The sequence below is a fragment of the Ostreococcus tauri genome (assembly GCF_000214015.3).
Source record: "Ostreococcus tauri WGS project CAID00000000 data, contig chromosome 11, whole genome shotgun sequence".
Taxonomy (NCBI): domain Eukaryota; kingdom Viridiplantae; phylum Chlorophyta; class Mamiellophyceae; order Mamiellales; family Bathycoccaceae; genus Ostreococcus; species Ostreococcus tauri.
Genome location: NC_014436.2, coordinates 276,817 through 296,252, shown reverse-complemented (window position 1 = coordinate 296,252; position 19,436 = coordinate 276,817). Strand labels below are relative to the sequence as shown.

General features: G+C 61.1%; 13 protein-coding genes across 13 annotated transcripts; 7 read left to right on the top strand and 6 right to left on the bottom strand.

Moving 5' to 3' along the window:
* Positions 1-55: 55 nt before the first annotated feature.
* Positions 56-1,369, top strand: OT_ostta11g01560 (unnamed product; the record flags this gene model as incomplete). The annotated part of the gene is made up of 1 exon (XM_003081923.2): positions 56-1,369. One exon carries the CDS (start codon positions 56-58, stop codon positions 1,367-1,369), a length of 1,314 nt encoding a protein of 437 aa, XP_003081971.2.
* A 164-nt stretch (positions 1,370-1,533) lies between these two features.
* Positions 1,534-2,373, top strand: OT_ostta11g01550 (Protein of unknown function DUF2301; the record flags this gene model as incomplete). The annotated part of the gene is made up of 1 exon (XM_003081922.1): positions 1,534-2,373. One exon carries the CDS (start codon positions 1,534-1,536, stop codon positions 2,371-2,373), a length of 840 nt encoding a protein of 279 aa, XP_003081970.1.
* A 63-nt stretch (positions 2,374-2,436) lies between these two features.
* OT_ostta11g01540 (Clathrin/coatomer adaptor,adaptin-like,N-terminal) lies at positions 2,437-5,065 on the bottom strand (the record flags this gene model as incomplete). Its single annotated transcript, XM_003081921.1, has 2 exons — positions 2,437-4,740; positions 5,015-5,065. 2 exons carry the CDS (start codon positions 5,063-5,065, stop codon positions 2,437-2,439), a joined length of 2,355 nt encoding a protein of 784 aa, XP_003081969.1.
* A 361-nt stretch (positions 5,066-5,426) lies between these two features.
* OT_ostta11g01530 (Eukaryotic porin/Tom40) lies at positions 5,427-6,858 on the bottom strand (the record flags this gene model as incomplete). The annotated part of the gene is made up of 4 exons (XM_022983000.1): positions 5,427-5,468; positions 5,712-6,374; positions 6,598-6,662; positions 6,819-6,858. 4 exons carry the CDS (start codon positions 6,856-6,858, stop codon positions 5,427-5,429), a joined length of 810 nt encoding a protein of 269 aa, XP_022839940.1.
* Positions 6,859-7,419: 561 nt separating this feature from the next.
* On the top strand, positions 7,420-8,100 carry OT_ostta11g01520 (ThiJ/PfpI; the record flags this gene model as incomplete). Its single annotated transcript, XM_022982999.1, has 1 exon — positions 7,420-8,100. One exon carries the CDS (start codon positions 7,420-7,422, stop codon positions 8,098-8,100), a length of 681 nt encoding a protein of 226 aa, XP_022839939.1.
* Positions 8,101-8,106: 6 nt separating this feature from the next.
* Positions 8,107-8,796, top strand: OT_ostta11g01510 (unnamed product; the record flags this gene model as incomplete). The annotated part of the gene is made up of 1 exon (XM_022982998.1): positions 8,107-8,796. One exon carries the CDS (start codon positions 8,107-8,109, stop codon positions 8,794-8,796), a length of 690 nt encoding a protein of 229 aa, XP_022839938.1.
* Positions 8,797-8,889: 93 nt separating this feature from the next.
* OT_ostta11g01500 (Alternative oxidase) lies at positions 8,890-9,885 on the bottom strand (the record flags this gene model as incomplete). The annotated part of the gene is made up of 1 exon (XM_003081916.3): positions 8,890-9,885. One exon carries the CDS (start codon positions 9,883-9,885, stop codon positions 8,890-8,892), a length of 996 nt encoding a protein of 331 aa, XP_003081964.3.
* A 134-nt stretch (positions 9,886-10,019) lies between these two features.
* On the top strand, positions 10,020-11,651 carry OT_ostta11g01490 (Major facilitator superfamily domain, general substrate transporter; the record flags this gene model as incomplete). The annotated part of the gene is made up of 1 exon (XM_003081915.1): positions 10,020-11,651. One exon carries the CDS (start codon positions 10,020-10,022, stop codon positions 11,649-11,651), a length of 1,632 nt encoding a protein of 543 aa, XP_003081963.1.
* Positions 11,652-11,722: 71 nt separating this feature from the next.
* OT_ostta11g01480 (unnamed product) lies at positions 11,723-12,094 on the bottom strand (the record flags this gene model as incomplete). The annotated part of the gene is made up of 1 exon (XM_003081914.1): positions 11,723-12,094. One exon carries the CDS (start codon positions 12,092-12,094, stop codon positions 11,723-11,725), a length of 372 nt encoding a protein of 123 aa, XP_003081962.1.
* Positions 12,095-12,157: 63 nt separating this feature from the next.
* Positions 12,158-13,525, bottom strand: OT_ostta11g01470 (unnamed product; the record flags this gene model as incomplete). The annotated part of the gene is made up of 1 exon (XM_003081913.2): positions 12,158-13,525. The coding sequence occupies one exon, from the start codon at positions 13,523-13,525 to the stop codon at positions 12,158-12,160; it is 1,368 nt and encodes a 455-aa protein (XP_003081961.2).
* Positions 13,526-14,016: 491 nt separating this feature from the next.
* Positions 14,017-16,152, top strand: OT_ostta11g01460 (Peptidase S24/S26A/S26B/S26C; the record flags this gene model as incomplete). Its single annotated transcript, XM_022982997.1, has 1 exon — positions 14,017-16,152. One exon carries the CDS (start codon positions 14,017-14,019, stop codon positions 16,150-16,152), a length of 2,136 nt encoding a protein of 711 aa, XP_022839937.1.
* A 124-nt stretch (positions 16,153-16,276) lies between these two features.
* On the top strand, positions 16,277-17,095 carry OT_ostta11g01455 (Peptidase S26A, signal peptidase I; the record flags this gene model as incomplete). Its single annotated transcript, XM_003081911.1, has 1 exon — positions 16,277-17,095. One exon carries the CDS (start codon positions 16,277-16,279, stop codon positions 17,093-17,095), a length of 819 nt encoding a protein of 272 aa, XP_003081959.1.
* A 49-nt stretch (positions 17,096-17,144) lies between these two features.
* Positions 17,145-18,626, bottom strand: OT_ostta11g01450 (Ubiquitin carboxyl-terminal hydrolases family 2; the record flags this gene model as incomplete). The annotated part of the gene is made up of 1 exon (XM_003081910.2): positions 17,145-18,626. One exon carries the CDS (start codon positions 18,624-18,626, stop codon positions 17,145-17,147), a length of 1,482 nt encoding a protein of 493 aa, XP_003081958.2.
* Between the last annotated feature and the right edge of the window lie 810 nt (positions 18,627-19,436).

The following is a 19,436-nucleotide window of genomic DNA, read 5'->3' as shown; positions in this document are numbered from 1 at the left end:
GGCGACGACGGGGCGCGACGCGGACGTCGTCGCGCTCGCGCGCGAACGGCGAACGATGGAGCGGCGACTCGTGTGCACGCATCGTCACGTCGTCTCGAAGGTTGACTTTCGGAGCGAATTCGAAGATGGTGCGAGCGACGGGATATCGGAGGATGCGTTTCGGTGGGCGCACGCGTGCGTGATGACGCGCGCGTTCCACGCCCCTAACGCGATGTCGGAAGATCCGTGGCGAGACCTGTGCGAGCGCACGGACTTCGTCGGGGTCTTCATGGCGCCCGTATTAGATTTCGCCAATCACAGACGCCCGCGCGAGGTCGCGTACGAGGTCACGAACGGCGAGGACGGTGAGGGATTGGTCACGGTGACGGCGCTGAAAGATTTCAAAGAGGGCGATTTCATGCGCATCTCGTACGGCGCAAAGGACAACACGTCGCTGTTCTCGCGATATGGGTTTTGCGTCGAATCGAACGTTGAGCCGGATGGATCGAGCAACGACGTGTTTCGCGTCGATAAGAGCGATTTCAGACGTTTCGTGCGCGAAAGCGACGAGGAACACGCGGATGGTGAAGTCGTCGAGCTGAGAATGGCAAAAACGGTAGAACACGCGGATGGTGAAGTCGTCGAGCTGAGAATGGCAAAAACGGTGGACTACATGTACGCGCCTTTCGCCGAACTCCTTGACATCGCTCGAGTGTACTTCATTCAGAGCGATATTTCGTTCGCTCAGATTTGCGCCGACCAAGACGCGCCGGCGGAACGCGACGACGCCGTCTGGGATCGCGACGAGGACGTTTTCGGCCTCGAAGGTGGCGAAGCCGACGACGCGGATGAGGCGAACGCTCTCATGTACGGCGATATTGATGACGCTGATAACGAAGATGCCAACGGCGCTGGCGATGAAGATTACACCGATGCGTTCGCGTCACGCGCCGATGACGCCGCGCGTCTGCGCGTCGAAGTCAAATCACTTCGAGCGTTAGCGGAGTACTTGTCGACGCTTCAGCTGGAGCGCAAAGAAGACGAACCGTCGACGGACGCCGATACAAAGCCACTGTCGGCATACGTACTTCACCAGCTGAAGATTTGGCGATTTTTGCGTCGGCGTACGTTGGACACGTACGCGCTCGCCGCGCGGCAACGCGCGGACGACCTGCTCGTCAAAACTTCCGGATTGGAGGATCGTCGCCCGCACAAGCGCGCAAAGAACGCATCCGACGATGACGACAGTTTCAAACTCACCGAGTCTCAGCGCGTCGCGTTCGCCGCGCTCGATGCTCGCTTGGAGGACGACGCGGAGGCGAAGAGCGCCGCCGGCGTCATCTGCGACGCTCGCGCGCGCGTACACGGAGTCCTCTTCGATTCAACTTGAGACGGGCGCTGCGTCCAATCTCCCGAGCGTACGTCGAACGCGTGCCCGCACCACCGGTGCGCGCGATCATCCACGCGTACCACCGCGCCGCTCGATTCGCCCGTCTCCGCCGCGTCGACGTCGCCCACCCATGTATCATCACACCTCGACGTGTACGATCGCCAATGTCGACTCTCGCGCGCCCGATTCCAGTCCGCGTCCGAGCGCGCGCGCGCGCGTCCGCTTCGGACGAAATCATCGGACGATCGTCCCCGCCGCTGTTTCGCTCGCCGTTCGCCCCGGCCGAGCCGTTCTGGACGAAGCGCTGGAAAGAATCCGTGGATGAAAGAATAAAGCACGGGACGTACTGCGATTACGTCATCGACGCGCGCGACCGTGCGGAGGTGTTTGGGTACAGACTTGGCGTCGTCGCGTGCGCGGTGGGGCTCGTCGCGAGCGCGGTGGGGAGCGGACGGGGCGCGTCGGGAGACGCGGCGGCGAACGTCGCGTGGTTCGTCGGCGGCGGCGGATTAGGATTGAGTCTCTGGTTGATTCACATGTACGTCTCGGAGATTAGAAGTGCGATGCGGTTGATGTGGGGGGTCGGGTACGGCGCGAGCGCGCTGATCGCGGGGACGAGCGGGGAGTCGGCGCCGGCGTACGTGCTCGAGCATCCGAGCTCGATGCTCGCCGTGGGTTGGATGTTCGCCGCGCTCACGGGGTTGGCGTTCAAGGAAGGGATGTGCTACGGGAAGCCCGAGGCGGGGGCGTTATTTTTTGGTGTGCCGTTGATGTGTCTGTCGCATCTGTTCGGGGCGCCGGAGGAGTTTCAGAGTTTGAGTGCGACGGGCGTCGGTGTCTTGCTCTTAATTTTCGCGGCTAGGAAGTTTACTCAACCAGTCGCAGACGACGTCGGTGACAAATCAATCTTCATGTTCAACGCGATCGAGGATCCGGAGGAGAAAGAGCGCTGGCTTGTAAACGCTCGAGCGTCCGGTCGGACTTACGTGGATGAAGACGTGTAGATGGCTCTGTCAGATCGCCGTGACTTGTTAATTTTACAAATGTTTTCGCTTTCGCTCTCGCGTCTAATCCGAATCGTCCGAGTCGTCCGAGTCGTCCGAGTCGTCGTCTGATTCACCCGAGTCATTGTCTGAGTCGTCATCCGATTCATCCGAGTCGTTGTCCGAGTCATCGCTCCCCGTGTAACTGCTGGACTCGCTGTCGCTATCGCTGCTGTCGTCGCTAGAACTGTAAAATCCACCCGTTCCCAGACCATTGGACTTTCCGTTGCGCAACGCCAGGGCGGATGAATCCCCGTCTCTGCCCGAAGGTCCGGAGAAATACTGCTCGCGAACGTTCGTCGGCGGTTGCACGCTCGGGTGTTTCACCAGGGGTGTGTATCCAGGGGCCACGTGCTCGAGGAAGTGCGACAGAGAACCAAGTGCGTGCTCGCAGGTCTGCATCGCGGGCGAAGGAAGCTTCGGCTCGGGCTTCTCGCACAGTATGATCGCATCACCATGTTGCTTGACCGAGCTCGGCGTACCATCAACCGGGAACAGCGCGCGGAAAACGCGAATGCGATCGCGCATGTCGACCGACGGATCCGAAGCTCCAAGAGCAAACACATACTTCAGCGAGGTGGACATCCTCAACGGGTCCTGGACGTACATCTTGCAGCACGTGTTGACGATTTGCTGTCTCGTCATCTCGTGTTCGTCCGCGAAGCCCTTGACGACTCGCCGCATCATCTGCGTGGCGAGCTCAAAAAACTTTTCGCGAAGCTCCTTGTCCGAAGCCTTGATATTCTCCTCGTTCCCATCGAAGATCTCTCCACCGGCGAGCCAAATAACCGCTGATCTCGCTTCGGGTGCCATGAGTTGATCTAGTCGCCGCATCAAACGCATGACTACGACGATGTGTTCCTTCGGGTTTTGCTGCACCAGCGCTCGAATGACCACGACGGCCTCCGATGCTACCTTGGGGCTCGGATGGAGCGACAGCTCAAGCAACGATCGGATGCACACCGACGCGATTTGTGGCATGATAGCTGCACAGCGGCCGATTGCTCTGATCGTTAGCGCCACAAACTCGTAGTTGGACGAGCGCAAATACGCCTGTAACTCTCGCAAGAGCAGCGATGCGTTGTCACTCGTGACGATGTGCGTGAGAATTTCAAGCTTGAGCGCTCTGACGTCCAACGGGTCCTTCGGAGTGATGAAGAACGCGTTGAAGTGCGACTGAAACAACAGTGGTTGCGTGGCAACCATGGTGCAAATATTCTTGACGACGATGTGCTGCGACTCGGGCTTACTGTGCGCTGCAAAAACCAACGCACGCACAACCTTCGGCAAGTCCGCCGCTGGGCTCAAGTAGAAATGCAGAGCGGCGACGGCCATGACGACCCCGGAATTTTGCGATTGCAACATCGGACGCGTGCAGCGCAGCAACAATCGGTGATCTTCGTCCAACCAGCCCGGACCTCGGCTCTCTGCCGTAGCACCGCCAGGCTTTTTCTCCTTCTTCGCCTTGTCCTCGTCGCTGTCACTGTCCTCGTCGCTGTCTTCTTCTTCGTCTGAATCTGAGTAGAAAGCCGCACTGCTGGCAACAATGGATTGAATACCCGCATTACTTTCCTCATTGTACCACGGTTCTGTAGAAGGAAGGGCGAGTTCAAGTTTCTTCTCACCGTGCTTGCCCGAGACGGCACCCAGCTCACGCGCATGCGTGTCGGGCGCCAAAAACTGCGAGCGCGCGTACCTCAGGAGAACTTCGCACAGCAAAATCTGTCCCCACTCATCCATATCTACCAGCATGCGGCAAATCTTGCGGTAATGTCTGTGCAGCAAATCGATCCTACTCGGGCACACCTCGGTGAAGGCCATCACCGCGGAGGAGAGGACGAAGGGCGTGCTATCGCGCAGCATCGTCTCGATGATCTCGATCAACTCCTCCTGACGTCCGTTGTCCATCCTATAAATCTTCGGCACGGCGTGCGCGGCTGCCTTACGAACGTACGGGCTCGGATCGACCGCGCACTTTCGCGCAGCTAAGATGACCACTGGCACGATCACTTGAATGCGAATGCTTGACATCACTCGCAACGCCAACGCCCGCACTCGCGGGTTCGGATGCGCCAAATCCTTCTGAAACGAGTTAATGGACAAAAGCGCCTCCTCGGGCTTTTGATCCGCGGTGCGCACGAGGAACATGTACACCAACACTTTCACCTCGAACGACTCGCTCACGATGTTCACCACCACCGACGGGAAGAACACGCTCACGTCTCGTCCCATCGCCATCAGCGCGATCAGCTTCTTCAACGCATCTAGTTTATCCTTGGTCGACGACGATCGCAGCTTCGTATCGAGCTCGCGTTGCTCCTCGGCGATCTGCGCGCGTAATCAAAAGACGTCGTCTTTGTCAGTCTCAAGAATTCACCACTCATTCGCTCCCGACGTCGGTTTCCATCGTCGCTCCTCGCCGTCGTCGACGATCAAAGTCATCATCCGTCCCCGCGTCGCCCGTTTCCGTCTCTCTCGACCTGAAAACGTCCGCGAGAGACGTGCGTGTGCTCAGCGTCTCGGAATCCAGCGCGATCGTCCACGCGATCGTCCACGCGCGTCGCTCGTCGCGCGCCGTCCGCGCGTCGTCGTCCGCGCGCACCTGCGCGTCATCGACGAACTGTCGGTTACCGTGCCCGGGAGGGACGCCCATCGCGCGTCCGTCAGCGCGCGGCGAGGTCTGAAGCGCGAGACGATGGTGTTGCTCGAACCCGGCGGGCGACGGGGGACGAATTCATTTTCATCCACGTGATCGGGGACGATGATTCCGATGATGTCGACGCGGCCGTGGGTGCCCCGGAAGTTGAAGAGGAGGTGCGTAGGGAGGACGTGATGGGTCTCGACGCCGCGGCGTATCATCATGACTGATAATAGTACTGATGTTAAAAAGTCACCGCGCGAGCGCGCGACGATCGATTCCGGCGTGCTAGTGTTGTCTACGTGAGAAGTCGTCTCGACGCATCTGCGCCGACGGACGACTCTCGAGAAGATTTGAGAGTCGGTTGCGCGACAGCTCAGAGCTTCGTCGAAAACTGGACGCCGTACTTGTACTTCATCTGCGGCGTTTGAAACGGAGTGAAAACGTCAGTCGCGACGCTCGATTTGCGCGAAAAGTATGTCAATACTATTTATGGCGCGCCGCGCACGGTGGAACCGCGGGCACCATCTTCGAGCATTGTTGATTTTGGCAACCCGCGGCAACCATCCGTACACGGCAAGTGCGGCGATTGTTTGACAAAAGGCGCCGGGAAAAAAATAAATCGCGCTCATAAACCGAAAAACAGAAAAGAATCACGCACCGTCTTGTCAACTTGCGCGCAGAGCGTGGCGTTGGTCTTCGGAATCAAGTTGCCGAGGCACGCCTGGATGGAGAGAGTCGGCGCGAACTCGGGCGCCACCGGGTTGGAGACGACCGCCTTCAAGGAGTGGCTGTCCATCTTCTTGGAGTAGCCGATAGACGCCGTCGCTGTCTTCTTCACCGTCACCTCGGCACCGACAGTTTGCTTGTTGTCTAACCCAGCCACCGCGCTGATCTTGAACGTCTTAAGCTGATCCGCCGCGGTGAGCGCGTACGTGATGTCGCCTTGCTTGGATTGCGCGGCGATGGTGTACGCCAGCGGGGAAGCCGCCTTCAACGTGGTCGTGGCGCCGACTGCGACGCCACTGCCGAGGGCGTAACACACGCTCGCCTCGCACTTCGGCGCGGCGTAGTTGATGACGTCAGCCTTGATTCCGAACGGACCGGCGAGAACCGAGGTGGAGAGCTTGAAGCTCTCGAGGTCCTGCACCGTGCCGCCCACGGAGAGCTTCCCGTTGGGGACGACGGACGGAAACGTCGCGGTCACCTTCGCCTTGGCATCTTGGTTCAATTCGATGTCAAGAACTTGATCGGCGACCGTCGCGTTCACCTTGATGTCCCCGCTCACCGCCTCACCCTTTTGCGTGACGGAGCCCGACACGCCCTGTGAAAATCGAAAGATCAACCCCACTCGTCAGCGTCCGCCTTCTCACGACGTCTCGCGTCGCGCATCGCGCGTCGCGTCATCTCGCGCGCGATCGAAATAAATCACTCGAGCACCACTCGCGTCCATCACCGTCGTCGCCGTCGCGTCGTCGTCCAGCCAAGGCCCTGTCCCTCGCGCTCCGCGCGCGCGCCCCGTCGCGCGATCACGTCGTCGCGCGCACCGTTCCAGCCGCCTTCGTGTCAAAGGCAAACTTATGATCATAATTGAATCCACCCGAGAGCAAATCTACGAATCACCCCCGCGCGTCCGTCAGTCACGCGTCTTCACCCACCCCTACGCCGCGCGCGTCCGCGCCCGCGTCCGACCCGGCGTCCCCCCGTCCGATCCCCCATCCCTTCACCGTCCCCGACGCGCGCGCATCGATCGCGTCATCGCTCGCACCCTTCGCCGTCTTCGCGATGTCACCGTAATACTTCGCCATCGGTGCGCGCGTTCGTCCTGCGCGCGATGCGATCTACGGTCAGATGTGATTGTTTAAACGCGATCGACCGTCGCATCGTGGTCCATCGCGTCGTCGTCGTCACCGCGCGCGCGTCGTCGCGCGCGCGGGACGACGCGTCGTCGCGCGCGTCGTCTCGCGCGCGCGCGCGCGTGGGCGCGCGACGCACCTCGACGATGTGTCGCGACGTCGACGCGCGCGCGCGATCGGGCGACGCGGTGGCGGGCGAGGGGGTCGGCGAGGAGTCATGACTCGCCGATGGACGCGGCACGCGTCGATCGCCCTCGACCCCGCGCGGGTGCGCGTGTTGTCACGTACATGGGTTATACTCCCTCAGTGTATTGGTATGAAGAGATCGTACTGTGTGATTATTATATCTGTGTACGTCGTCGATCGCCCTCGATCCCGCGGGCGTCGCGGGAATCGCGCGCGCGCGACGCCGAGACGGCGACGACGCCGTGAATGACGCGCGCGCCGACGTCCGCGCCCGCGTCCGCCCTCGCCCGCGTCGCGCGCGCGGGAACGCGGGCGACGCGGGGCGGAATGAGTGAAAGCCCGCGCGGACGCACTCGGACGCGGGCGAGCGCGCCCTCGGTCCTGGTCCCGATCGCGACAGGGGTCGAGGAGATGGAGACGGTGATCATCGTGGACGTCTTAAGACGCGCGGGGGCGCGGGTGACGATCGCGAGCGTGGGAGAGGCGGCGGAGACGGAGACGTGGGTGGAGTGCTCGAGAGGCGTGCGCATCGCGGCGGACGCGCGCCTGGGGGACGTGGCGGAGACGGAGACGTTCGATATGATCGCTTTGCCGGGTGGAATGCCGGGGGCGACGAATTTGGCGAAATGTGCGGTGCTCACGCGAGCTCTTGAGCGACAGTTGGAGCGACAGAAAACGGTGGCGGCGATGTGCGCGTCTCCGGGCGTCGTCTTGGCCCCGCGCGGGTTCTTAGATGGACGCGCCTGCACCGCGCACCCGGCGTTCGTGAAGGATCTTCCGAGCGATGCGAGCGCGGAGGGTCGAGTCGTGATCGATGGGGACGTGATCACGAGTCGAGGACCCGGGACGGCGATCGAGTTCGCGCTCGCGCTCGTCGAGCGGCTCTTCGGCGCGGAAAAGGCGCGAGAGGTCGCGGGACCGATGGTCTTGCCGCAGCACGCCGATCGAACGCGCGTCGCGAATGAATGGCGACTGGACGACGCCACCGTGCTCGAGAGCGGCTCTTAGGACGAGATGGATCGACGTCACGTCACGCACTTTTACCCCTGTAAAGACAAAGCGACATTCTCCACTCGTCGTCGCCTCACCCTCTCGCGCATGGTCCGGCTCGATCCCGCCGCCGAGGTGGTGCTCGATTTTATCCGAGCCCTATGTCATCACACTTTGGTCGCACATAACCGCTTCGTCGACGACGGCTCGCGCGTGAACTTTCTCGGCGCGCGCCTCAGGGACGTCCCGGCGCGCAGGAGAGAAGAGTTTGATGATTGGATCGGCGGTCTGTTCGATTCCTTGAGAGACAGGGCGTCGGGAGGGAAGCCGCACGTGGTGACGCTCGCGCTCGATCGCGATGGCGCGGTGGAGACGGCGATAGATTTCTCGTTTAGGGTGAAGACGGAGCGGGACGGCGGCGAGAGCGCGGCGGCGGCGGCGGCGGCGAGCGCTAGAGACGCGCTCGGGACCTTAGCGGCGAGATTCGTCGTGGCGCTTGACGACGAGATATCACGCGCGCGAACGCGAGAGGGTGGCAAGATCGGCTACGACATCACGTGCGTTGGTCCAGAAGGCTCGGAGCCGCCGAGCGGTTGGCGCGTGGACGAGACGTCGATCGACGTGCCCGGTGGCGAGCGCGTGAGCATCGGTAAGGGCGCGTGCGAAACGGACGCAATTGAGGTCGACATATCGATGCTCGTTCGACGACGGTGACGTTTGATTATCCATGCGTGCTGTATTATCATGTTTTGGGCGAGCTGGTAGCCGTTGTACAAAAAGCTGTAAAAGAAATGTCTGTTGAGCATCTCATCGCGCCGACGCGCTCGCATCGTTGGGATCGTACGTGCTCACTGAGCCCGTGCCGAAGTTCACGACACAGTCTACCAGACCCTCACACGAGCGACCTGCGAGATCTTCCTCGATCTCGGTCTCGCACACCTCATCGCCGCATTCGCCGCTCATCGCGAACAACGCCTGTTTGCTCGACGGCGATCGCAATCCGTTTCCAGGGCGCTGACAGAACTCCATCGTCTTCATGTGTTCGGCCTCATCGTTTCGCACATTCACGAAGACGTCGTACAGGTTATCGATCTTCGGTCTCCGCGCCCCTTTCTCCCCGGTTTGGAACTCGTCGAACAGGTACAAGTCGCCCTTGGTGTAATACGCCACCGCCACCCGCGGTGCCGGTGTCTTCTTCAAAACCTCCTCGTTTGCCTCAAGAAACTTATCGTACGTCGCGTACGCGTGACTCTCCACCTGCTCGAGTAAATTATACGCCCACCGAGGCGACACCAAGTACTGCGCGACGCAAATCCAGTAATACGCCACCGCCACGTGTTGGGCGAAGAACCGATCTCGCCAAAGCTCCGCCCCGCCCAAGGATTCCATGATCAACAGGTGATGATACTCATTCATCGTCTCCGCGAAGTGCACCTTCAGGTAATCCGCCCGTCGCCACCACCCGAAGGTCTCGTACAGGTGCAGGACCGACATGAAGCTAAAGTACGGGACGCGCGCCACCGTCTCCAGCGCGTGAAACCGCGCGTACGATCGTCCGGCGTAGAGATAATCGATCACCGCCACCGCGCTCGCGATCAATCGCTCGTTCACCGCCCGCTCGGCGTTCGCGAGGAGCGAGTCATCGCGCTCGACGCTCGAGACCGTCGCATCGGCCTCGCTGTCTTTGACGCTCCGCGCGCGCGCGCGTCGCACGTTCGCCTCGCGAACCCGTCTCGACGCGATCGCTCGGCGCGGTGAACTCGCGCGCGCCGTCTGCGCGAGCGAGACGCGTCGAGACGCCATCGCGCGCGCGTGTGACGACGGAAGTCGAGCGAATTTTGAACATCGTGCCAACCTGTCGCGCCAATCGTCGCCGCACACGTCGACGAAGACGTGTGCGCGACGTCGAAGACGTCGAACGAACGTCGATGGGTGCGATGGAGGCGAATCGCGACGGCGACGACGCGCGCGTGCGGGCGCGCGAGGAGAACGAACGCATCGCGAACGAAGAGAGCGAGCGCGTTCTGGACGACGCCGCGCCGCTCCTGGGCGGTCCCGCGAGCGCGTCGAGGGCGAACGCGATGGGTAAGAGGGAGTTCTTCGGTCAGCCCCTGGCGTTGGTGCCGCTGGGGGCGACGGAGGCGTGGGAGCGGTTCGGGTACTACGCCGCGCGGGCGCTGTTGGCGACGTACGCGCACGCGCGCTTGCGGGATCCGAATTTTGACGTCGAGCGCGTTTGGGGAGCGCGAACGTTGGCGAAAGCGTGTACGGGGTACGACTTCGGGGTTCACGTGGATGCGAACGACGTCGGGGGTTTGCGGGTGCGAGACGCGGCGGCGACGAGCGCGAGCGCACGGTTGTACGGGACGTTTGCGGCGGCGAGTTATCTCATGCCGGTGTTCGGTGGCGTGATCAGTGACGCGATGCTAGGAGCGCACAGGAGCGCGGTGATCGGTGCAACGGTTATGGCGGTTGGGTACGCGGGGATGGCGACGGAGTGGGCGTTTTTACTCGGCATGTTAGCCGTGTGTGTGGGCAACGGAGCGTTCAAGCCTTCAATGTCGACGCAGTTGAGCGCGCTGTACGACGCGAGCGATCCTCGTAGGGACGCGGGATTCAGTATCTTTTACTTTTGCATCAACGTGGGGGGGTTCTTCTCGCCCTTGATCGCGGGAACGGTGCGGGTGTACTTCGGATACGAAGCCGCGTTTGCGAGCGCGGCGGTAGGCATGTGTTGCGCGCTCGTAATTTACGCGTCGAATCGAAAGCTAGTGAAAGAGGCAACGGTGATCAAGGATAGGGAGCGTAGCGTCGATCGAAATAACGATGACGAGGAGTTTGGCGGTGCGACGCTCGACGATGACGAGGCGTCTGACGAAGAATCTCCCGACGGATTTGGCGCCAAGCTCAGAGAGATGTCGCGGGTGGCGCAAAGAAACCCGAGCGCCATGCTCGCCGTCGGCGCCGTCTGCGCCGCGGGTGTCGGGTTCTCGGTAGTGTACGAGCAACAAGGGAGCACGATGATGCTCTTTTCCGACGAGCACGTCGATCTGCACGGCTTACCGACCGAGTTTGTCGCTGCATTGAACCCACTCTTCGTGCTCGTATTCACGCCGGCGGTGACACGTCTGTGGGATTGGCAGGCTCGACGAGACGCTGAGCCGCATCAGATGACGAAATTCGCCATCGGGTGCGCTCTTCTTGCGATGTCGTTCGTGGTTCTCATGTTTGGCGCCCTTCCGATCGATTCCCATGCCTCACCAATGCGAGTGAGCGTACTCTGGATCGTCCTGACCCAGATGCTTCTCACCCTTGGAGAGCTCTTCTCCTTGCCGGTTGCCCTCTCGTACGTGTCTAAAATCGCCCCGCACGGCTTACTCAGCGCCCTCATCGGTCTGTGGTTCGGTTCGTCCTTCTTCGGGAACTACTTCAGCGGCATCTTGGGCTCCACCTACCCCGAGTTCTCCACTCCGAGCGCATTCTTCGCCGCGCTCGCCGCAATCGCCGGCGGCGTCGCCGTCGTCCTCCTCATCGCCAGCGCTCGCCTCCGACGAACCGCCCCGGGGTGAACAGACGCGCGATCATTCGTTCACATCTAATCTGTTGTACATTACACACCAATCGCCTTCGAAAACCTTGACTACGATCCTCCGCGCTCGCGCTCCTTTGCCGCTCGCTCGAACGCCCGCTCGTACGCCTCTCTCCCGACGCCCTCCGCCGTCGTCGTCAACGCCTCCCACGTCCGCGTCCGCGCCTCCTCCAAAACGCTTCCCTCGCACTCGCGATAGAGCGCCTCGATGAGCTCGTTCCTCGACGCCGCTCTCGCGCGTTCGCTTCGTAAAGTTGAAGAACCTCTGACGGCGAACTCGGTGAACGTCTTCATCCGTTCGTCGTTCGCGATCTGTTCGATCGTCTTCGCGCGCAACGCGTCGAGGGCACCGTCGCGCTTGAGGGCGGTGATGACGTCACGCTCGAGGTCCAGGTTTCGAGGTAGCGAGGGCGGTGGAGTCATGGTGTGCGGGGCGCGGGCGTGGGCGTTGGCTGAGGTGCGTCGTTCCGATGATGGATCAAAGAGCTACGCGGTCCTATCGACGCTAGCGGGCGAAGGCCCGACGTCGGCGTCGAATAATTGGCGGTTCCACTCGAGGAGCCACTTACCGAGGGCGTAGTACAGCGCGCCGTGGCGGACGATGTAGAGGAAGACGGAGAGGACGCCGGCGCGCGGGCCGAGGACGACGGCGTCGTGGAGCGTCTGCGCCCAATCCGTGCCGTCTATCCCGAGAAGAAGCGGGATGATGGCGTAACGAAGGGGCGATGCGTTCGCTGGCGGGCGAACTCTCCAGGCGTCTCGCCACTCGACGTCGACGACGTCCATGTCTAACTTATCGCGGGCGCATTTGACTAATCCGGGCGCGTGCAAACCTCCGTACAAGAGGTTGACGCGATCGATTTCGGGGGCGTTGAACGCTTTCCTCACCCCGTCGATCGCGACATCGTTTCGTCGAGCGACGAGAACTGGTTCATCCGACCCACCGCCGGCGGGTCCGCGCGCCTGCGCGCTGACGATCATCTGCGCGAATGCTAACCTGCGCGCCGAGAGCAAATCGCCGTTCGCGCAACAGTCCACCATGGCGCCCAAGACGTTGGACGGCCGTCCGCCGGCCCATACCCAATCGAGCAACAGCAAGTGAGCCTCGGGACACGGCACGAGCCAACAGCTCAATCGCGTGAACAACCTCGCGGGATCTCTCGCGCCTGAGCGTCCAAACGCCGTCACCGCCATCGCCTCCAGCGCCGGCGGCAGCGTCGCCACCGCCGTCTTCGCCTTCCCGCCACCCCCGGCGAGCTCTCCCGCCTCCTCGCGAAGCGCGATCAATTCCTCTCGCGTGACGTCTGCGATGAACCATCCGTTCTCTCGCGCGTCCAAGACGTCCAACTGCGCCGATAATCCGTGCGCCGCCGCCAGCGCCTTCGCCTCCGCCGTCGGCCCCAACTCCGTCCCCAACCTGAACAATTTAACCCCACGCCCATCCACGCTTCCATCGATCAAATTCGCCCTCGACGTGATCAACTCCACCAGCGTCGCCGCACCCTCGCGTTCGCGCGCCGCGAAGTCGCGCGAGACGCCTCTGTAATACTCCTCTCCCCCGTAATGCACCAGCGCGCACACCTTGAGCTCTCTTCCCCTTCCCGACGTCGACGCGGTCGCGCGCGCGCCCAATCGCGGGCGCAGCGTCACGGTGGCGCTCTGTAACGCCCACGTCCCATCCTCGTCATCTCGCACCAGTCGCAAGAATTGCGACGTCGCGGCCGAGTCATCGTCCGGCGCGTCCACGCGCGCGTCGACCCGTCGCCGTCCACGCGCGCGCGCGAGGCGCGGAAGACGTCGACGCGCGGGCGACCATCGGGCCACGGCCGCGACGTCGCGCGTCCGTCGCGCCATCGCGCGCGCGTCGACCCGTCGCGCGCGATGGTCGTCACGGTCGGCGATTATTGTCATCTATGTACATCTCCAATACGATGTATGTATGCGTACGAAAGGCGTCTGAAATACCATGTATACACGAAGGCGTCACAGTCGGCGATTATTTACATCTATGTACATCTCCAATACGATGTATGTATGCGTACGAAAGGCGTCTGAAATACCATGTATACACGAAGGCGTCACAGTCGGCGATTATTTAGATCTATGTACATCTCCAATACTGTGTATTCATACGTACGAAAGGCGTCTGAAATACCATGTATACACGAAGGCGTCGCAGTCGGCGATTATTGAGAGCTATGTACAACTCCAATACGATAACCACATACGTACACAAGTCTTCTGTAATTCGATGTGTACACCACCGCGCGGTCGCGCCAACACCATGCGCGCGATGGCGCGTCGCCCGCACACGGCGACGACGTCCTCGCGGCGCGTCGCTCACCATGCGCGCGTGGACGCCCACGCGCGAGCGCGCGCCGCTCCTGCGCGAGCGCGCGTGCGATGCGGCGCGCGCGTCGGCGACGGTGACGCGCGACGGCGACGCGGACGAAGAGCTCGGCGGGGACGGGACGACGACGACGTCGACGACGGGCGAGCGATGCGCGCGGGCGGACGACGGTGCGGGGGGGAGAATGACGATGCGAGGCGTGATCGGTGTCGTCGCCCTCGCGGGCGTCGCGGTGAGCGCGGTGGTGGCGCGAGGGGGGGGCGCGGGCGGGGCGCGGAGCGCGCTCGGCGCGCCGAGCGCGAACGCGAACGGCAAGCCGAAGATCGCGGCGGTGGCCAAGGCGTACAGTCACAACGCGGAGGGGAGGGTCGATCCACTCGCGGTGGCGGCGGCGATGGATCCCGTTCGGCACGCGTACCTTCCGGACGCGTTTCACGGGTACGATCCGAGAATGAACGTGACCGAGTACGCGCACCCGCCGGCGGTGACGAAATCTAAAACGGGATTCACGCTGTGCGTGGACATCGCTCGAGATGCGTGGGATTCGACGTATACCAAGGGGTTCGGTGCGCTTTTCGAGCCGGGATCGTGCTTTGAGAACGTCGTCACGGGGAACTGCGACAATTCGATCGAGAGCCGCCGAGCGGACGTGCGCGTCTTCAGTCAGTCGGCCTACCTTTGGCGCGGCGCACACAAAGGTCCGCACGGCGAGTTCAACAAGCCTGATAAGGTGAATGATGGACAAATCGATCTGTACTTCGCACACGAGGCCGCGGGAACGTTCGGGGGCGAGCTGAGGAAGGACCACCTGATGAAGAAGTTTGACTACATTGGGTACTTTGACAGAACGCGCTCGGCGTTTTGGTGGCCATTCGGCCCGACGCTGAACTCTATGACGGAGAGTTTTCCAGCGTACACGATCCCACACAGTCGGAGAACTCCTGGGGTGGCTTGGATCGCGATCGACTGCCTTCCGCCGCGACCCGCCATTCTCTGGGAGATTTCTCAGCGCTTTCCCGTCTTTTCGATGGGCTCGTGCGCGAACAACGCGATGAAGCCGGCCAAGCTTCCAGGTCGGGGCATCGACAACTTAGACTATCAGATGAGTATGGCCAATCTTATGTTCTACTTCGCCATGGAGAACGCGCCGCTGTGCGAGGGATACATGACGGAGAAGATTTGGTTGGCGCTTCAACGAGGATCAATTCCGATTTACGCCGCCACGGATAGCATGCGAGAGCTGATGCCGTCGAAGAAATCCTTCATTGATCTCACGCAGTATCCAGACGTCGACTCGTTGGTTCACGAATTGGCGTTGATAGCGCGAAACGAGACCAGGTATCGCGAGTACACCGATTGGCGATATCAGCATCCAAAGACGTGGCAACCAGGATTCCGCCAGCTGTTGCGAGTGATGAGTAGCGATATCAAGGTTGGGTTGTGTGCGATTTTACAAAAGGGACCGAGTGAGTTTCCCACGGCGAAGTCACAGGGGGGTTGCGTCGGTTACCAGACAAAGATTCTCGGTAGAATAGCCGGCCAGGGGTTCCGCACCGGCAAGGGCTCCAATCTAGGTCTGCGCAACGCACTCGATTTCCTCGACGAGCTGGACTGCGCGAGCAGGAAAACTATCAACCGCCCCGAGCAAGACGACATCGAAAATGGCGCCGGCTCCCCGAGGCGACGACAGGGTCCTCGAGGCGATCGATGCTACAGACTCAAAGACCACGCGATGAAGGTTGCAGGAGTGATGAATCGTGCCGACGCTCCGGGCAAGGTGGTGGTTCAGACGGAGCAGCACGAGAAACTGGCAAAGGGCAAGGGCGATAATCAACCCGCGGTTGAAACACCGAAGGCACAGCAGACGACGGCGGCGAAGGCTCAAGCGCCCAAGGCCACGACGCCGCAGCAAAAGCCGGCGGCGCAACCGGTCAAGGCAACTCCGCAAAAGCCGAACACAGAGCCGAAGCAGTCAACGACCCCGAGGATTTGGCACGGACTCGAGGAGTGGATCCCACCCAAGAGCAAACAGCAACAGCAACCGCAACCGGCGAACGCTTCGCCGCGACCGACGACTGAGCCGTCGCAAACCAACACGACGACCGCATCGCAAAAGACCAAGGATGCATAGAACGTAGTCACGCACCTAGGATGGACAATTAATTGTAACGCCATCGTCTAACGTCGTGAAACTAACCATCCGCGTCGCGGCGCTCCGCGCGTTCCGCACTCTCCGCCTCTCCACGCGCGCCGACATGGCACCCTCCGCCCTCAGGCTCTCCTACCAGTGGGAACGAATCATGACGCTGTTTCTTCCGACCCTCGTCGCCGCCACGTCCTCCCGCGCCGTCGGTTCGTCCAGCGTCTCGTCGTCGTCGTCGTCGTCGTCGTCGTCGTCATCGTCGTCGTCACCGCTCTCCGTCACCGCCCAAGACGCCGTGGACGACGCCGCGGACGACCCGACGTCGACGAACCGCGCGAGCTCGAGCGCGACGCACAGAACGCCCGCGACGCCGCTCGCGGAGGCGGTGCGAGCGGCGAGCGAGGACGCCATGACGCGGATCTTTGAGTTTCGCGGTGGCGCCATGAAGCCGTCGCTGGGCTCGACGAACGACGCGAGGGGGAAGAGCGCGGGTTCGTCGCTGGGAGAGAAAGAATACTTACTGACGCGTCGATTGGCGCATCCGTTTCGAAGCGCGCGCGTCGGGGACGTCGTCGCGTTCGCGCACCCGAGCGGAGATTCGCGAACGCTCGTGCGAAGAGTGAGCGCGTTGGAGGGCGATGAGTTGGTGGACGTGACGAACGCGAGCGTGTACGTGGTGCCAAAGGATCACGCGTGGGTGACCGCGGATGCGGACGCGGACGGGGAGGTGGTTGGGAAGAAGGGGCGACACGAGGACTCGAGGTCGTTCGGTCCGGTGCACGCGCGGTCGCTAGAGTGGCGAGTAATTTATTCGTTGAGAAGCGCGGCTGATCACGGGGCGGTGGAGAACAGCGAGCTCGCGCGAGTCGCGGACGCGCCCGTCCTCGAGGCTGAGCTCGAGCGGGCGCTGGAGACGCTCGGGTACGATTGACGATAGAATACACTAGTGCTTGTAAATCTACGACCAAGTCTTTTTCTGATCACTTTCCGTCGCGTCGCTGGTAGATTTGCACGTACGTTTCCGTGAGGCTCACCTGCTGCGGGAGCACCTCGGAGACGCGTAAATCCTGCGTCTCGTACCAATTTTTATCCGACGCGTGGTACACCATGGAGCGATACGATCCCTCGTCCGGAGTTCCGTCGTGCACGATGTTCGCGATGAGATCGTACGTCGTCGAACCCTTCACGTCGTCGATCGGTACATGATCGGCAATGTTCAATCCGCGCGTCGGAAACGTCACGATTGTCGGGTTCTTCTCGACGAAGAAGTTATTCTTCGTGAATCGCGAGTACGTCACGATGAGGTACTCGGGAAGCTTGGTGATCCTAAACTTTGTTCCATCGAATTTTTTCAGGAGCTGCCGCTCGAGCGAAACTTGAGGAATGATCTTCTTCTCCATCACGTCTTGAAACAGCGGCGCGGCTGGGAGATCCATGGAGAGCATGAGAAATTTGGACGTCTTTCTAGGCGCCGACGAGGCGGCGAGGTCGGGATCGCCTTCGGGAACGATTTCGACTTCACCCTGAAAGCACGCCTCGACGACGGAGGAGATGTCTCCCGACAACGATGCGTTCTTCGCGATGTCTTTCTTCTCCTCACGAATCAACTCGTTCAACATCCAACGTAAGAATTGCATCGCGTCCGGGCGCGTCGCCGCCGTCTTTGACGCTTTGACGCCTCCGAACATCTCCTTCGACTGCTTGCGCACCGCTTGTAAGAACTCGTGCGGGCTGCTGTGGCCCTTGAAGTTTTTCGCGTTCCACATCTTCTTCATGAGATTGGCCAAGGCGGAGAATAAAGACGTCTGGTGATGACCTCGTCGCGCGTTCAGCTCGTCCTCCTCGCGTAACAACAGCGCTCTGCGCAACGGCCCCACGCGCGCGAGCGCCTGCACCACGGCGTTCATCCCGTCGTCCCGCCCGTTAGATTGCCAAATATTATTCAAACCCGTGACGCCGACCAAGAAATCCGTCCCGTCGAGCGCGCGTCGCCACTGCGGTCCGCCCGTTTCCAATTCGCTCACTCTCTCTTCGTCGTACCTCGGTCGCAATACGTCCTTAATCCGCTTCAGCGTCGCGTTGGACTCCTCCGGACCGATTCTGTAGCCATCCGGCAAGCACCACGTCGTGCCCTGATCCAGGTGCATGTACACGTGATGTCCGCGCTCGAGCGCGTGCTCGTACGCGCGCGTCCTCGGTCCGCGTCCCGCAAAGTATTTCCCGCACGTCAGGCACGCGTAGACGTGCACCGGGGACAACGATATCGAGCACCGCTTCTCAAAGTCAAAGTCCAGATTCGAGAGCGATATCGAGTCCAGGTACGGGCACTGCGACGGCGGCGTCATCGATGATGACGATGATGATGATTTCGACATCGTCTCTCGAATCGCATCATCGTCGTCACCCGACGCCTCGACGTCGGGATCGGCGCGCTGACGCTGACGCTTCGCCCGCGGCGCCATGGCGCATACGACTTTCGGCGATCGACCGACTTTCGGCGACCGAGGACACGGCGCGGTGTCCCTCCGACGCGTCGTCGTGTGCGCCCTCGATGTGCCCAACACCACAACAGGTGGTGGCGTCGCGTATATATTAATCAACGTATCTCATCGATTCATGAACCCAAAAACATACCCTCATCGTGTGTATCTCACACCCGTAAGTGAATCGTATACTTCATGCTCGAATTCGCCCGCACACGATTCCGTCGATGTCGTACTATCGAGGCATGTCCTCGATCAAACACCCCGACGGATCACCCCGTCGGGTCCTCTCTACTAGCGCACGGAATACATCGTGCGATCGGAGATTGCTGAAAAACGAAGAACTGAATCGCCGCGAGTCATCCACTCGGGCGGTTCTTCGTAGTGTAGATGGTTATCACGCTAGGCTTTCACCCTAGAGACTCGGGTTCGAGTCCCGGCGAGGAAAGATCGGAATCAATAGATTCATTTTTTTAAGCCCATCAAGAAAATTTGGGAAGACCAACCAGGTGCTGATATTGGGACCACCGCTTTGCATCGCATAGTATTCGAAGTACCGTGTACTCACCGCAATGACGTCTGAAAGGGGAGCACATGAATACTGTTCGCTAGGGAATGACTGTACCTACGTCGTGATGATTATACATGGTACCGCACAGGAACATGGCACCATCGCGCGCGGATCATCGATGGAATTTTTGGATGATTTCAGGGGATGTGTGGACTTTCTTGGATGTGCTCGCACTTGTAGAGCTCCCACGCGTACAGATCGCCAGAACGCGTCGACGC